The sequence below is a fragment of the Brassica napus genome, chromosome A2 (genome assembly GCF_020379485.1).
Source record: "Brassica napus cultivar Da-Ae chromosome A2, Da-Ae, whole genome shotgun sequence".
Taxonomy (NCBI): domain Eukaryota; kingdom Viridiplantae; phylum Streptophyta; class Magnoliopsida; order Brassicales; family Brassicaceae; genus Brassica; species Brassica napus.
The window spans coordinates 7,021,021-7,038,037 of NC_063435.1; the positions used below are offsets into that span (position 1 = coordinate 7,021,021).

A 17,017-nucleotide genomic window follows, 5' to 3' on the forward strand; every position below is an offset into this window, starting at 1 on the left:
AAACAGAAATGTCATAAACAACTTTATTTGTTCAATGATCGTTTTATTTTTTAAACTTTGAATTAATGACATGTGATTGCTCCTGTAGACGTCAGCACAACCACATTCACAAAATTGTACAAAATATTATTGTATATTCAACTGTTAAAGTGCTCTTAAAATATTATGGTTTCCAGAAAATCAAGTTACTGAAAACATCAAAAAAAAATTTTAATTGCAGTTAATTGATAAATTGTTCTCTTGAAATCGTCTTTGTCAAGTTATATTTCTAATGGTTTAAATATATTTTTCAAAAGCTTGTTTTGTTTTTTTATGCAATGTAACCTAACAATTCTTTTGTTATCATTTTTGATAAATTTGACTGAGTAAAATATTTGTTTACGGAAGAAGCACCAAATTGATAAAATAGCTGTATCATGAAATATTTTAAAATATTAAACATTTTTTCTTAAATACAAATTTTTTTGATCAACTATTATTATATACAATTTAAATTATAAGTTATCATTGTTTATCTAGCCTTTTGTTTTTTTAGCGTATTTCTTACTTCCTGACAACCATTGAAAGTACGAATATACCGTGAGTAGTTTTGCTCATTCGTAACGCGAAATGTTGTTCTTCTGTCCCATCAATTCTCTATTGGTTCACTGTAACTTTATTATAACCTTAAAATAATTTTCGTTTGGCTGAACAGATTACCCGTGAGGCCATAAAGTCACTATCAGAAGCACTACTCAGTTTGAATGTATAATAAATTACTGCATGTGGTAAGAATCGAATCAATAGATGTTTAATTGGGGATTTGGTCATCTTAAGTGGCTGTCTCTACATGGGGTTCAGAAATATACTTTTAGTTTGCAAATCTTGGTTGACATTTTAAGCAATGAGTATACAAATTATAGTGGTACTGGTTATTAAAAGACTTTATAATATGTCAAAACGAGGAATGAGCAACGTGAAGAATTGCAATTTCTCTTTATACGATCATCATAAACAAATTATAATCTAACTCGTATTTATGTGTAAACAGCTAAACATCATTATAAAAAAGCATGATCTTACGATTTACCCACGGGTTCTCTCTCTCCTCACATAATCACATTCATATAAATATACACACATTGATACAAAAAAGACAGAACACAGTTACATTTCACTTAAGCCTAATCATCAGACAAAACTTAAAAGCTTCTTCGTGTTTTCTTTATGTCGAACGGTAGTAATTCGCCGACCACCCGGACGACGTCGTTTCGCGTAGCTTCCCTCGCACTGCCTTCAAAATCTTCTGATCAGTCTCCTCAGTCATCTCCAGGCTCATCTTCGTCCCCAACTCCAACGCGGAGGCCTTCTCTCCCCGCCGGTGGATCTCCGGCGAGAAGAACGGCGACTGGATTATCCGGCCGGCACTCATTATTCAGGGGAATTCGTCTACGGAACGGAAAATGGGTGTCGGAGATTCGAGAGCCGCGTAAAACGACGCGAATATGGCTCGGGACTTATCCCCTCCCGGAGATGGCTGCCGCCGCTTACGACGTGGCGGCGCTAGCTCTGAAAGGCCCCGACGCCGTTTTGAACTTTCCTGGTTTGGCTTTGACTTATGTGGCTCCGGCTTCTAACTCTGCCGCGGATATTAGAGCTGCCGCCGGGAGAGCCGCGGAGATGAAGCAACCGGAGAGGGTATTGGAGCCGGGTCAATCCGAGAAGGAGGAGGAAGAAGAAGCAATATTGTCTTCTTCGTTGGAGTTTATGGACGAGGAAGCGATGCTGAATATGCCGAATTTGTTGACGGAGATGGCGCATGGGATGTTGATGAGTCCACCGAGGATGACAGATCCGGCTCCGGAGAATCATGAAGAAGATAGTCTCTGGAGTTACAGATGATTCCATTGAAACTGTCTTTTTCTTCTTCTTATCTTTTTTTTCCCGGTCGGAAAAGATTTTTGTTTTTGTTCTTTGTTTGCTTTTTGAGTCGTTGTTATGAATGTTGCATGCTGAATCGTTCCATACGACCTTCGATTGCTTGCATGCGATCATTTAGAGCTTCCATATTCTTCTCCATGACAGTAGTTGAAACGATGACGTGATTATATCCTCCTATGAATATCAAATTGTTGATTGAGCTCCGCCATCATCAAATTAAGCTTGCCGATTATTTGTATCTGATCATATCCTCCTCTGATGATTTCAAAACATAGTCTTAAGCCTTGAAGACTATGGACAAAACATAGTCTTCTCCCTTAGTCTCTTTTTTGCATATCATCTCCAAGGCTTATCAAAAGTGGGTAAGATTGTGCGATGTCGAGCTGTTTTGAGACGGAATTGGGAGACTTTTGATCCTTGTTTTGTCCATTTTCATGTTTTCAGCGTTATCTATGTCTTGTAATCAAGACCGGATCTGAGATTTTAGGAGTTTGAAACATTTCTCAAGAATTTAACTAATTAAATTATTTTTTTGAGGATCTATGCTTATTTTTTAAAAAAGTAACCTCCAAATTTTTTGGGGACCAATACCAATGTTTCAGTGACTTATGCCCAGATCCAGCCCTACTTGTAACAACGCTTGGATTTGTATGGTCAAATTGTGATAATAAAATATCTACTACTCCCTCCGTTTTTTAATATAAGTCGTTTTACAGCTATGCACGAAGATTAAGAAAACCATTAATTTCTTATATTTTCTAAACAAAAATATCATTAATTATTTACCTAACCACAATTCAACCAATAGAAAAATAGAAGATATATTACTATTGGTCATACAACATTAATTATTAATAAATTTTACATAGAAAACCGAAAACGACATATAATTTGGAACAAAAAAGTTTCTCTAAAACGACTTATAATAAAAAACGGAGGGAGTATTCAAGAAAGATTCAGGACTGAAGTCTAAGTATAGCTTTGGGGTTTCAAGACTTGTATTCTTATGTCTTGGATAACATTACAAGATCAAGGTGCTAATAAAGTCAGGCTTTTCAAAAACAAGAAGTGGTGTTTGAAAACCTAGTACACAAGTTCCAGTGGAACAGTATAACTATTATTTGACTAGTAAGAAAGATTTTTACTATATCACATTTTGCCATCAATTTGGGTTTGGTGGCTTCATAGTTCACTCAACATATCGTGTATATATAGCATGTTACTGGTACCATATTTTTTTTTAAATCCCAAAACGAATGTGGTAACAATAAAAACAAATTGTGATCCATGCATCTCAGATCTGTCTGGATAGAAAGAGTATCAAACTTATTCCAAAGTTAATCTGTAAAGGAAACGAAGAAACCAGAGAGACAAGGAGGAATGTGGGATGATGATCAAGGCTGGTAAACCTCGGGAAGACGAAGGCCAACACTCGCTGCAGACTTGCCAAGCACTCGCTTCATTTCTTCAGTTCTATCAACTGCAATGTTGTATGAGAACAACAGATCCTGCAATAACCAATTTATGAGACTAAAACACACACACCAAAAAAAAAAAAACAAGTCTGTATATGTAAAAAATGGGAATGCCATTAAGCATCAAACCTTGTGAGAGTGAATGCTGTTAAGAAGATAAGTGTAGTTGCGGGCAAGGTTGATTTTGTCGAGTGAGTGTGCCTTCTTCTTCCGAAACTCGGTCTTTACAAAGTCTGTGAAATGAGACTTGTGGTCTTCTTTGCCAACATGTTTCACAACTGCTTTAAGAAGGTCTCGGTAGACTCTAGCAGCAGCTACAACAACTTCACCACCACTCATCTTCCTATAAAGCAATCATTTTTTAATAAAAAACTCGAACTTTGGGTTGAGAAAATGAGAAACCCAATAACAAACGTATCGTATCGAATAACAAACGGACAAATCATTAAATCGGAGAAAAACGCACCTGATTATTCCGGCGAAATGATTTGTAGACGATCCCAAAAACGTTCCCTGTGAACTCGAGAGAAAGAGAGAGAGAGATTGGGTTACGAGAGAGAGAGAGAGAGATTGAGTACTAAACCGGGTCTGAAGATTTCATTACATTTTGGTTCGTCCTATATGGTTCAGAGTGAGTCGAAAGAGACTCGGTGCGGAAGGTGAGTAGTTGGGCCGCCATATCCGTGAATCATTTCGGCCCGGATAGAGTTCACTTGGGCCTAGTTTCGAGCCTGGGACCTATGTGCGTTGACGGTTCAGGGTGAATCGCAAGAGATTCAGTGCGGAAGGTAATTACCCAAGACCGATTACAAAGCAAAGTAGTAAATGGCCAACTGTTATTCATATCTCATAGATATAATTAATTAATAAATAGATATCTATACTATTAAAGCAGGATCCTTTTTCATAATTACCTTAGGGGCATCTCCTTTTTTAGTGTTTCCTTACATTTCAAAGATTAAAAAAGGGTAAATGCGTGAATTACGTACAACACGTTTTTTTCTGAGTTTTTAATATGGCCCAACCTTGATTGTTAGCCCAATCGAAATTCTCCTTACACTTTTGTCTAAATGGCCCACGGCAAGCACATATTAGGAAGATATGTAACAAATATTTAAAATCTTAACTATATAAATCCTCTTACGATTTTCCCTTTTGTGAATCACAATATACTAGCTTGCCCATGAAGCTAACGATTTATCCTTTAATGAATCAGAATATACTAGCTTGCCCATGAAGCATACGTAATAACTACCCAAATATTTGTTTCATTTAATTCGTTTATGTTAAAAAAGATTTTTAAACCAACAGAATTGTAAATATTGTTAAGATATGTAAACAACCAGACATTAACGATCTCTAAATATATTTTCTTGATCAATACTCTAACTGTTTCCTATAGAGAACTAAGAATATACGAGAGATATTTTTTTACCAGACATTTAGAACCATCGATTAACCTACTGCTATATAAACACCTACAACATGCCTAAGCTTTCTCACATTTACTCACAACTACATTCGCAATCAAAAAAAAAATGTCTACCGCAATGGCAATGAAAGTGACCCCTTTGAAAGATGTGAAACCCTACAAAAGTGGCTGGAAAGTACATGTGAAGGTTCTGCACTCTTGGAAGCAGTACAACCCAGTGCACGGGGACACCCTCGAGATGGTGCTATCCGATGAAGCTGTGAGTGTTCTAATAAGTAGTTGGTTATTTGTTGTTTAGCGTAATATGTAGCTTTACGTTTGTTCACTAACTTTTTTTTTTTCAACCTGAACTAGGGATGTAAAATACATGCCTCTTGCAAGCGAACTTACATGGAGAGTAAAGGCCGCCTTCTTCCTGTTGGAGCATGGAGGCACATCCAGAATTTCACCCTCAGTCCTTCAACTGGCATGTACCGAGCAACCGATCATCCCTTCAAAATGAGCATCATTCAGAATACGGCAATCACAAGGTCTCCTCTGATCAACGAAGACATGTTTCTGAGCTTGGTGGACTTCCAGACTGTTTTGGGTGGATCACTCAAAACATGTTTTCTCATTGGTAATTATTTGCGCATTCTTCTAATTTGTTTTACTCTCGTGGCCTCTGTATATTTATTGATGTTTTTTTTTTTCCAGATGTGATTGGTCAAGTTGTGGACTTGGGAGATCTTGAAACTATTCAAGTCTCAGGCAAGCCAAGGATGAAAATAGAGTTTACCCTTCGCGACATGAAGTTTGTATTCCTGAACAAATTTTTTTTTATTGAGATACTCAAGTTAAATTGGTGCTGCTGATGTTTTTCTTTATATTAATCATAGTGATGCTCGTGTTCCCTGCTGTCTGTGGGGTAAATTTGCGGAGATCCTCTACGAGGGGTGTAGTAAAGACGAAGAAGGGAAGCCCATTTGTCTAATAAGGTTTGCAAAGATCGGGAGATTTAGAGGTATAAGTTTATTTCAATATAGTAATGACTTTATAATAAAGTTTGTAAGGAACGTCTTATAATATTTATTTACTTTGAAAAAATCTTCAGGTGAACTCCAAATCACCAATGCTTTTGAGGCATCACTGCTCTTGATTAATCCTGACATAGCAGAAACTGCAGCTTTCAAACAAATGTAGGGTTTCATTACTTTAATAATACTTACTGTCTATACATGTAATTCTGGAGTACTCTTTTATCTTATTTGGTTATAACACTTTGTTAGGTTTGTTGATGAGGTTAAACCCCTCGCCATTTGTGAGGGTCGTGATGAGATACTTGATTTGGAAGAGGTGAAAAGTATCCAAGACAAGCGTGACAAATGGATGCTCTTTCCCAAGAGAACCATCCATGGACTTCTTGAATCCACTCAGGTGAGCCTTCATTTTTTATTGAGGTTCTTTGTTTCTTATAGTGATTCAATTATATTTTAAAACTACCTAATTTACTAGGTGGAGAAGTGCTTGGTCGAGTGCGAAGTCTATGCTATTGACTCGGATTGGGGATGGTATTACTTTGGTTGCTGCACATGCAACAAAAAGGTAGTGAAAGTGGGAACTTTAGTTAAGACAATTCATGGAAAGGAGGTCACTACACATCTCTGGTGGTGTGAGGTGTGCAAAGAGAATGTTTCAAGTGTGTCACCAAGGTGAGAAATTTAAAACATTTTTATATTCAAACCGCATGTATTTGACTCATTCCTAATCAGTCTCTCATTTACGCAATTTTGCTTACTGATGTTTTGATTGTAGGTTTAAGCTCCATTTGATTGTTAAGGATGACACAGGAGAAACAAAACTGATGTTACTTGACCAAATTGCCAAGGGAATGATTGTCGAATCGGCTGCGACTCTTTTGAATGGATCATTTGATGAGGTATGCTTTACATAGTGTATATTTTGAGTTATTTTCGAGATACTTGAATTATTTCTAATATATTCTGATTTGGTCTTTTTGTCATCTAGCTTGAGGATCCTACAGATTTACCTGACGCCATCCTATCTGTTGTTGGAAAGACTTTCACCTTTGGAATTTCTGTGGAAAAGGAACATGTTTTGTATGGATCTGAGATTTACAAGGTTGGAAAAATCTACCGTCAAAGCCAAATTGTTTTCAATGAGTCAGCCAATGTTGAGAGTTCTGAGTCTGATCAAGATCTAGCTCTTACAAGTGGAGAAGAGGTTTGACTGTATTCTTATATTCAGTGATGTGCAGTATTATTAATTTTAATGCATTTGTTGTATTAATACTGAGACTTGCTAAAGTTTATGTTTCTTATTTTTCAGAACTCTGTCAATCTCCTTGACAATGAAGAACACATTGAATGTTTGTCCACACCATCCACCACACCATCCACGAAGAGAAAGGGAGCATGGTCAGACCCTCCACGCGATATCACTTCGACTTCAAAGAACCTTCGCTTAAAAACTATCAAGGTGGAGAAGATGAGTGATTTGGATCTTGAAGCAGGCAAGAAGACCTAAATCTGCGAGGCTGAAGTTTATGTTTTTTTTTTTTTGGTTTTATTTGTTTTCTTATTTCTGAAGCAATTTCATGTTTTGGTTTTTTTTTTAATAATTGTTTGGTTTTGGTTTTTTATTAATGGTTATGTTTTTGGTTAAACTTATTATAATAAAGTATGCTTCAGATAATTTCTTTGCCTTTTTTCCTTTAATTTTTAAATTTCTATATTTATTATATAGCATTGCTTGCTGTCTAAGCTAACTATCGCAATCGACTATGTTCCCTATGTACCAATATCAGTTACATAACTAACCTCCAAAAATCTATGTATTGCAATCCACTGTGTTCCCTAACTACCAATCAGTTTCATACCTATAATGCATTTGCTATGGTTTTAAGAATGGGCTTACTTTATCGTGTGGAGTTCTTCTATTTGGGCGTATCTATGAGGGAGATTCCATTGTTCCCATGTCCAAATCATCAACTGATTGGTAGCACCTTAAGTAAACCGATGAAGCTGGAAGATCAAAGTTGATGATGGTTAGGAATTATTTTTTATGAATTGTTAAAAAAAAAACGCCTTATACTCACAAAGGTAATTCAATATTTATAGTTTATTTTGTAACCATAACTAATAAAGACAATAAATAAACTTGCAAGGGCAATCCAGTAACAAGATTGTATCCTATATTCCCTAACTAATTATTCTTCAATCTTAACAATAGAATAACGCAGAGTCTATTTTATTTCAGAGAACGATGAAAGATACAACCAAAAAGACAGTACCAACTGGATCTACCATTAAGAGAGAACAGAGTACAAAAAACAATGAAACTATTGCTCCAACCGAGAATTCAGCTATCTTGTGTAAGTCATCCTTAGCCTATGTTTTTAAAGATATTGGATTTGTGTCTTTTGAATTCAGCCCAAGCGTACTCACATCTTCAAATTCATACTTGACAAAGCACAAGCAAACATCGTGTCTACTCAAAGCACTATCAATTCAGCCCAAGCGTACTCACAGATACCACCCATTACGTTAAGTTCACGCTCAGTAGCTCAACGTCTTTGTTATAAGAGGAAGAGAACAACCAATTCCATTGAAGGAGAACTAATGGTGTTATCTGATATTACCAATCAAGTTCCTTCTGGAACCACACAGACACGACAATCTTATCTAACTGCAACGCATGATGAGAGAACTATAGCGAATACAAGAATTCATTCAACGACTACGCCTACCGGATCTAAAAAAGATTACCAAGTCAAAGGAAACCCATGTGAATCTGCTAAGAGGCTAAGAAAGAACGATTCTTTCTCATGTAAGTCCTATGCTATTTCAGTGCTTTGAGTGACTACGTGTTGTATTGCTCTTGGCAGTTTATTTGTTCTTAAATTGTCGTTCTGATGTGATTGTCCAGCCCGTTCTAACCTTCACACACCACCAACTTCTTTTCCTACAAGCTCTATACCTCTATCTGATACGACCAATGTCAGTCCTTCTGTAAGGACACAGACACAACAAGAGGTTCTACCATCTACGTTTGAATCATCTAAGTCCAGATTAACAGCTAAAGGTGATTATTATTTGTGTAAATCTGTTTATTTTTCTGATAAACCTTGGGAAGTTATCAAGATCATAACATTATTACTGCATAATTTATAAAATCTGTTTGTTTTCAGAAAAAGGAAAAGGAAAAGCTGTTGCCTCAGGAAAAAAAGCAAAAACAGTACATGGTATGTAGTTTATGTTATCTAGGGCGTATTGAATTCAAGGAATATGTTTACATTGTTTTGAGGAATTTATACATCCGTCTTGCTTTATTTTATAGCAACAGAAACAGAAGGAGTTGGCCTTCATGTTGATGGATACTCGAGTGAAGAAAATGATGACTCTATATATCATGATTACGAGGGTAATCAATACGCACGAATCCTATCGATAGTTTAATGTTCTTTAATGTTAAAAAATTCAGAATAGCGAAAGAACTTAACATGGAATTTTTAAAATAAAAGGTGCATATGAAGTCGAAGGAGAACAACATTATGATTGCAGCAGTGAAGAAAGTGACATGGAGTCTGAATCAAATGTGGATTTTGACATGTTCTCAAAAGAATCAGACACAGTTGGACCCTCCAAAAGGAAAACTTCTTCGAAGGGGAAAAACAGTAGGCAAAATTTTTATTTTAAAGTTTAATTCGTTATATTGACTGTGCTTGCCTATAATTTACCAATTAGTTTGGTTCATGTTTTTTCCAGAGGCAGTATACATCGACGAAGGTGATGCAACCCATAAATGTGAGCATTGTGGGGCTATAATGTGGTATGGTGAGCGCATAAACAGGAAGAGATCTACCCGTAAACCTAAATTTTCACTGTGTTGTGGGCACGGTCAGGTACAGCTGCCACTGTTAAAAGAATCCCCAGCCATATTGAAAAGATTTTTGACAGAGGATGATGAAATGAGTCGATATTTTCGTGAGAATATTAGAGTTATCAACATGGTTTTCTCATTTACATCTCTTGGTGGGAAAGTGGACCGCTCTGTTAAAAAAGGTATTGGCCCTCAAATGTTTCAGCTTCAAGGAGAGAACTACCATTTGATGGGTAGTCTAAAGCCACCAAACGGTGAACCCAAGTTTGGTCAGCTTTATATTGTTGACACAGAAAATGAGATAGGCAATCGATCTGGTATTATCGGGTAATTTTTTGATTCTTAGTTTAACCAGTTTGCGATATGATTTTCCACCATAAATGAGTTTGAACTAATCTGGACGACCTCGTGTTTATATTTTTTCTCAGGAAATACAAGAAATCAACTGAAAAAGCAAGGAAAGAAGAACTTAGGAAAAAAGTTATACAGGCACTAACGGCTATGCTAGACGAGTGCAACCCCTATGTCCATCAATTTAGATCAGCACGTGATCGATTTGACACTAATCCTGACCAGACATTTCATATGCGTATCATTAGTAGTCGAGAGAAAGATGGAAGAACATATGATACTCCTACCGCATCTGAAGTAGCTGCACTAATTCCTGGAGATTTCAATTTGGACATGGATAAAAGAGATATTGTTTTGCAAGAGAAACAGACGGGATGGCTTAAGAGGATTAGTGAAATTCACCCTGCTTATCTGGCTCTTCAATATCCTCTAATCTTTACTTATGGTGAAGATGGGTTCAGACTTGGGATTCAAAAGAGGGAAACGGAGGCAACAGCAAAGCTAAAGAGGAAGGCACTCAGCATGAGACAATGGTATGCGTTTCGTTTACAAGAAAGAGAGAATGAGTGTCATACTCTTCTCCATTCGAGGAGATTGTTTCAGCAATTTTTGGTCGATGGTTATACAACAATTGAGGCGAACAGGCTGTTTTATCTTAGAATGAACCAGAAAAGTCTCAGATCGGACAGCTATGACTCTATCCAACAAGCTGAAAACTCTGGCAAAACAGATATGCATGAGCAAGGGAGTCGATTTGTGCTACCAGCATCGTTTACGGGAGGAGCAAGATACATGAAGAATATGTATTTAGATGCCATGGCGATCTGTAAATATTTTGGGTTTCCTGATTACTTTATAACATTTACGTGCAATCCTAAATGGCCGGAGATCACCAGGCATCTACAACCCAGAAAGCTTAGTGCTGAAGATAGGCCAGAGATTCTCTCCAGAATCTTTAAAATCAAATTGGAATCTCTCATGACAGATTTAACAGATAAACAACTTTTGGGGAAGACATCTTCGGGTGAGTTATTCAGTACAATTTCACCATTCCTGTTTTTGGTCTGAAATTTATCAGTCTATTTTTTTTTTCAGCAATGTATACGATTGAGTTCCAGAAACGTGGCCTACCCCATGCACACATTCTGTTATTCATGCATCCTAATTCCAAGATTAGAACAAACGATGACATTGACAAAATCATCTCAGCCGAAATTCCAGATAAAGAAAAAGAGCCAGAGCTTTATGAAGTGGTTAAGGACATGATGATCCATGGTCCTTGTGGAGCTGTTAATGTGAACTCTCCGTGCATGGAAAATGGGCAATGTTCAAAGCAGTATCCTAAGACACATGTTGAAAAAACATTTGTGAACAAGGAAGGATTTCCAGTTTATAGAAGAAGGAAAGAGGGGAATGGATTTATAGAGAAAAAAGGATTCAAGTGTGACAACACCCATGTCATCCCTTATAACAAGGAGTTGTCTCTTCGTTATCGAGCTCACATTAATGTGGAATGGTGCAATCAGAATGGTGCTGTAAAATACTTATTCAAGTATATTAATAAAGGGCAGGATCGTGTTACTGTTGCTGTTGAACCTCCGGATAATGGTTCGTCGAAAGAAAATAGTTCTGTGCCAGCAGGTGATTAACGTGCATTAGAAGTTATTATTTAACTGCTGTGAGTAGTGTGTATTTTTCGACGACATTGTATCCTCTACTAACGGATTTGCTTTAATGTTTTTCAGATGTGACTGCGCCTAATTCTGAGACTTGCACAAATACAGCTTCAAAAGAAGAGAATAAAAATGAGATCAAAGACTTTTTTAACTGCAGGTGCAAATTTTCTCGACTCTGTTAATGCTTATATTTTGATTTTTGAAATATTTAAAAGTAAACATCTATGACTAATTTATTTACAGATATGTATCTGCAAGTGAAGGTGGATGGAGGATCTTTCAGTTCCCAATACATTATAGATCAACTCCAGTTGAGAGAATACAATTCCACCTACCAGGAAAACAGATCATTGTTTTTAAGGATGATGACACATACGAAAAAGTGACCAGCCGAAAGCTCATTGAAAATACTATGTTTATGGGCTGGTTCGAATTGTGCAAGGTTAGTGAAGTTGCTCGGACTCTGACTTTAGCTGAGATTCCAACAATGTTTACTTGGAATAAAAAGGAGAAGAAGTTTTATGATAGAAAGAAAGGATTTAGTATTGGGAGAATCAATTATGCACCACGTAAGATAGAAGAAGCTTACTACATGCGTGTCTTGCTAAACATTGTTAAAGGTCCGTTTGAGGATAAGGACATAAGAACTTTCAACGGTTTTGTTTATGAAACATATAAAGAGACATGTTTTGCAAGAGGGCTACTTGAAGATGATCAAGAATATATTGATGAGCTTGTGAGGACAAGTTTTACTGGTTCGGCATCATACATGCGCCATGCATTTGTGATCATGTTAATGTCTGGTACTTTGTCAAAGCCTGAAGAGGTGTGGGAGAAAACTTGGGAATTCCTTTCTGAGGACATTCAATATAAACGAAGACAGCAACTGCATCGACCAGGTAATATATGTTCTTATTTGAGTCTGATTGCGTCGATTCGGTTACTAAAATACCACTTAAACGATTTTGAACTTGTGACACATGCAGATCTTTGTTTGTCGGATGAAGAAAAAAAAGAAGCAGCCCTTATAGAGATCGAAAAGATTTTAAAAAGTAATGGAACTTCATTGGCTAACTGGACCTCTATGCCACAGCCAATCCCAGACATCATTAATGAAAACGTGCTGATTATGGATGAGCTCAGTTACAACCGGGAGGAGTTAAAAGCTGATCATGATCGTGACTTTCCAAAACTCACTGATGAGCAAAGGAAAATCTATGATGAGATTACCGATGCTGTTTTTACTAAGAAAGGAGGTGTGTTTTTTGTTTATGGGTTTGGTGGAACTGGAAAAACCTTCTTGTGGAAGCTGCTTTCTGCTGCTATCACATTCTAGATTCGGGATTCCTATAAACCCAGATGAGTTTTCTTATTGCAATCTGGTACCAGGAACTGATCAGGCGGATTTGGTGAAAGCAGCCTCTCTTATCATCTGGGACGAAGCTCCAATGATGAGTAAGCACTGTTTTGAATCTTTGGATAGAAGCATGGCAGATATCATTGGAAACAAAGATAACAGACCATTTGCCGGGAAAGTAGTTGTCTTGGGTGGAGATTTTAGACAAGTACTGCCAGTTATTCACGGAGCTGGAAGGCCGGAAATAGTTATGGAGTCACTTAATTCTTCTTATCTCTGGAAGCATGTAAAAGTTTTAGAGCTAACAAAGAACATGAGGCTGATGTCAAATGATCTCACACCTGAAGATGCAAAAGAATTACAAGAGTTTTCGCAGTGGATTTTAGATGTTGGAGATGGAAAAATTGGTGATGGAAACGATGGCGAAGCTCTAATCACTATTCCAGATGAGTTTTTGATTCTTGATGCTGATGATCCAATAGATTCTATAAGCAAAGCGGTGTATGGGGATGCTGTTTCTTTACTGCAGCATAGAGAACCTAAGTTTTTTCAAGAAAGAGCAATACTTTGTCCTACTAATGAAGATGTGAACATGATTAATCAGCATATGTTGGACAAGCTGCCAGGTTCGTTTGTAGATATGTTTTTGTTTAGATTACTGACTTCTCAATGAACGATTTGTTTGTTATAAATTAAAATTTTCGTTGTCAATGCAGGTGAGGAAAAGTTCTATTTGAGCTCTGATTCTATAGACTCTTCAGACAGGTTTTCAAAGAATGACCAAGCTCTTACTCCAGATTTTCTGAACAAAATCAAGGCATCTGGTTTACCTAACCATAGTCTCAGATTGAAGATTGGGTGTCCTGTGATGTTGCTTAGAAACATTGATCCTATAGGGGGACTAATGAACGGTACTAGACTCCAGATTACAGAAATGTATGACTTCATGATACAGGCTAAAGTCATTACAGGGGAAAAGGTCGGTCACACTGTTTTTCTTCCTAGACTCTCAATAACACCTTCTGATAAAAAACTGCCGTTCAAGATGAGGAGGAGACAACTACCTATTGCTGTGGCATTTGCTATAACAATCAATAAAAGCCAAGGTCAATCACTTTCGGAGGTTGGTTTGTTTCTACCGAGACCTGTTTTCTCTCATGGGCAGCTATATGTGGCTATTTCTAGAGTGACTTCTAAAAAAGGACTGAAGATTTTGATTGTCGACCCTGAAGGCAAGCCTCAGCGTCAAACAATGAATGTGGTATTCAAAGAGATATTCTCGAATCTTTGATTTTCGTTTTGCATTTGTTTCTCAGGACAAGTTATACTACTTCCAATTTGATACTGCTATTTATTTACTTTTAAGCAAAACAATTTGTTTCAAATGAGTTTTTTACATTAAGGATATTGTAGGAATTTGAACAATTCAAACAGTCCATCAAACAGACAAAAAAAACACCACAATTCAATCAGCATTCATCAAACAATCTCCGGTTTTTATCCTAACTACCAGTATCAGTTCGCAATCTAATCTATACAATTTGATCCTTCTAAAATGCACTTACTTATTGGTTCGCACCAGATTGACCCTATGTATTTGTCCCATGGTCCTTCAGCTGAATTAATCTGTGTCTTCAACTTTTAACTGCACGACCAGGTCAAGAATTGTTAAACTTTTTAGTCAGCGGACTCAAATATAAAACACCTAAAGTTTCTCATGTATGTCCCATGTCAATAAATCTGTAACTAATCAACCTATATTTATATGTAAGTTACACTTTTGTATTAATGTAAGAGAAGAAAAACTTTCAGGAAGGAACTTATCTTTGATTTTGACCCGCAAGTTGTTGTCCATAGACAGATGACATCTCTATGATCGCTGTATTTCGAATATTTTATTTTCTCTGAGAGTACATTGTTCCTGAAAAGAAAGAAACAAATAACCCATTTTTAATAAACATACTTTTAAACACAGATTCTAAAGTCGTCAATAATACTTCATCAGAAATTAGACTTTGTCAAAACAATCTTACGCTTTATTGGGACAGTTACTTGGCTTTTATTTAGGCAGAGATGTTGTCGAATCAATTTTAATTGATCAGATTTTCACCCGCTTCAGAACTTCGTCGGATTCTTGGAAACCATTCCAATCTCACCTGCAAAAAAATATCCGAAAAATGTTTCATGCATATATTTGGTGACTACAAATCTGAGATTAACTTTTACCAAATGATTAAAAACTTAAATTATACTTACCGTTTAATTTTCTTTCAAATCTGATTATCACTCGGCCAAATTGAAACCCAAATATCAAACAACGGAAATAGAACTGAAGCTTTCGGATCTGACATGCAAAACAGTTACCAAATATTTCTTTAGATCTTCATCGAAAACGATCTATATAATCTGAAGAACAAAAGATTGAAAAAATAACCGAAAGAGAAAGGAATACGAGAAGTCCTTGGTGGATCTTACGAGTTTCCAACCAACGGTTTGATTTTGTTTCCAAATCAGATTTGTTACCCTCATCGTTGAAGATCTTCAAGCCATCGTTACTGCTTTACCGGTAATGATATTGATTTCTGAACCTTTAATCGCCATGGATGGGGATGAAGCGTCGATTTGTTTCTTTCTATTTTTTTCTTTCAATCGCCATGGATGGGGAAAGAAGCGTCGACGGATTTGTTCTTCTTTCCTTTTCTGTTTTTTTTTTCTTTAAACATAGATGTGTCCGTCCCTGACCACCTATTTGGTCGGTGAAATATTTTAACAAGGGCACTAATACCAATTTCAAAAATAATTTATTATTCAACTATTGTTAATATTTTGTACAATAAACAAAAAATCAGCAGAAATTTTTTTTTGTATATTCTTTTCTGAATATAATTCAAGCATTTATAAAATAGTTGCATTTTTTTTTCAGGAAAAATATATATTTATTAAAAATAATATACTAATTTAGGAACAGTTTAAATTATACAAAATATTTTTACAAAAATAAATAAACAAGATAATAAAATATATTTATTAAAGTTATACAAATTTTGATGCACAAAAAAATAAAGTTTAGTTTTGTGAATATAAATGTTTTATTTAAAATGAAACATGATAAAGAAAAAGATAAAAAAAGTTATATAAAATAAAACACAAATATATTAAAATATGATATTTATTAAAAAAAATCCGTTTATAGAATATTCCGTTTATGGAAACTTAACCCGCGCTTTGAAAGCATAAATGACTATTGGAAACTTAAACTTAACCCGCGCTTTGAAAGCATAAAACTTAACCAACTTAATTCATTAAAAAAATAAAGTTTAATTTTTTAAACATAAATAGTCATTTAAAATGAAATACGATAAATAAAGATAAAATTTTTAAGTCTTTTATAAAATAAATCACAAATATATCAAAATGTGACATTTACTAAATATTTGTCAATTGAAAAAAAAAAAACAAAAATAAACCCGCGCTTTGAAAGCGCGGGTCAAAATCTAGTCTATATTATTAAAGTTGAAGTACACATTGAGATTGTTTGGCAATATGGATAGTAGTTAAAAAAATAGTACTGTTTGGAAACATGGATAGTAGTAAGTTAGGAAAAAAAATAATGGGCTTATGCTACTAAAAATTGGAAATCCATTACATTATATTAAAAAGTAATGGGTCTATGTTATTTGATATATAAAATATTAAAATCAAAACAATAATTTAAAATTGATTTATATCAAAAATTCATTCAAAAAAAAATATATATATATATTCAAAATTTGATTTTTACTAACATATTTTCTAATAACTATTATAAAAATATTTTCAATATATATAAGAAAAATACAATACAAAGCCCAATTTTAAACACCAACTTACGTTATGGTTTTTATATTTCACATTAAATTTTAAAATATAATATATATGATTATTT

At 35.5% G+C, this 17,017-nt stretch overlaps 4 protein-coding genes across 4 annotated transcripts; 3 read left to right on the top strand and 1 right to left on the bottom strand.

Moving 5' to 3' along the window:
- The first annotated feature begins 620 nt into the window (after positions 1–620).
- Positions 621–2,123, top strand: LOC106414403 (ethylene-responsive transcription factor ERF025-like). The gene has a single exon (XM_013855066.3). It carries the CDS (start codon positions 1,207–1,209, stop codon positions 1,879–1,881), a length of 675 nt encoding a protein of 224 aa, XP_013710520.2. The 5' UTR covers positions 621–1,206; the 3' UTR covers positions 1,882–2,123.
- A 985-nt stretch (positions 2,124–3,108) lies between these two features.
- Positions 3,109–4,007, bottom strand: LOC106413786. Its single transcript, XM_013854530.3, has 3 exons — positions 3,862–4,007; positions 3,525–3,738; positions 3,109–3,428 (listed from the first exon to the last, which is right to left on the bottom strand). The coding sequence occupies exons 2-3, from the start codon at positions 3,732–3,734 to the stop codon at positions 3,315–3,317; spliced, it is 324 nt and encodes a 107-aa protein (XP_013709984.2). The 5' UTR covers positions 3,735–3,738; positions 3,862–4,007; the 3' UTR covers positions 3,109–3,314.
- An 845-nt stretch (positions 4,008–4,852) lies between these two features.
- Positions 4,853–7,737, top strand: LOC125585347 (replication protein A 70 kDa DNA-binding subunit D-like). Its single transcript, XM_048754268.1, has 10 exons — positions 4,853–5,086; positions 5,182–5,446; positions 5,524–5,620; positions 5,706–5,830; positions 5,921–6,005; positions 6,096–6,243; positions 6,322–6,518; positions 6,622–6,745; positions 6,835–7,050; positions 7,156–7,737. The coding sequence occupies exons 1-10, from the start codon at positions 4,934–4,936 to the stop codon at positions 7,351–7,353; spliced, it is 1,608 nt and encodes a 535-aa protein (XP_048610225.1). The 5' UTR covers positions 4,853–4,933; the 3' UTR covers positions 7,354–7,737.
- A 710-nt stretch (positions 7,738–8,447) lies between these two features.
- On the top strand, positions 8,448–14,383 carry LOC125584082. The gene is made up of 14 exons (XM_048751947.1): positions 8,448–8,655; positions 8,755–8,910; positions 9,017–9,070; positions 9,166–9,249; positions 9,350–9,502; positions 9,594–9,730; positions 9,914–10,035; positions 10,137–11,083; positions 11,155–11,700; positions 11,805–11,892; positions 11,979–12,634; positions 12,722–12,991; positions 13,125–13,718; positions 13,809–14,383. The coding sequence occupies exons 1-14, from the start codon at positions 8,448–8,450 to the stop codon at positions 14,381–14,383; spliced, it is 4,590 nt and encodes a 1,529-aa protein (XP_048607904.1).
- The last annotated feature ends 2,634 nt before the right edge of the window (positions 14,384–17,017 follow it).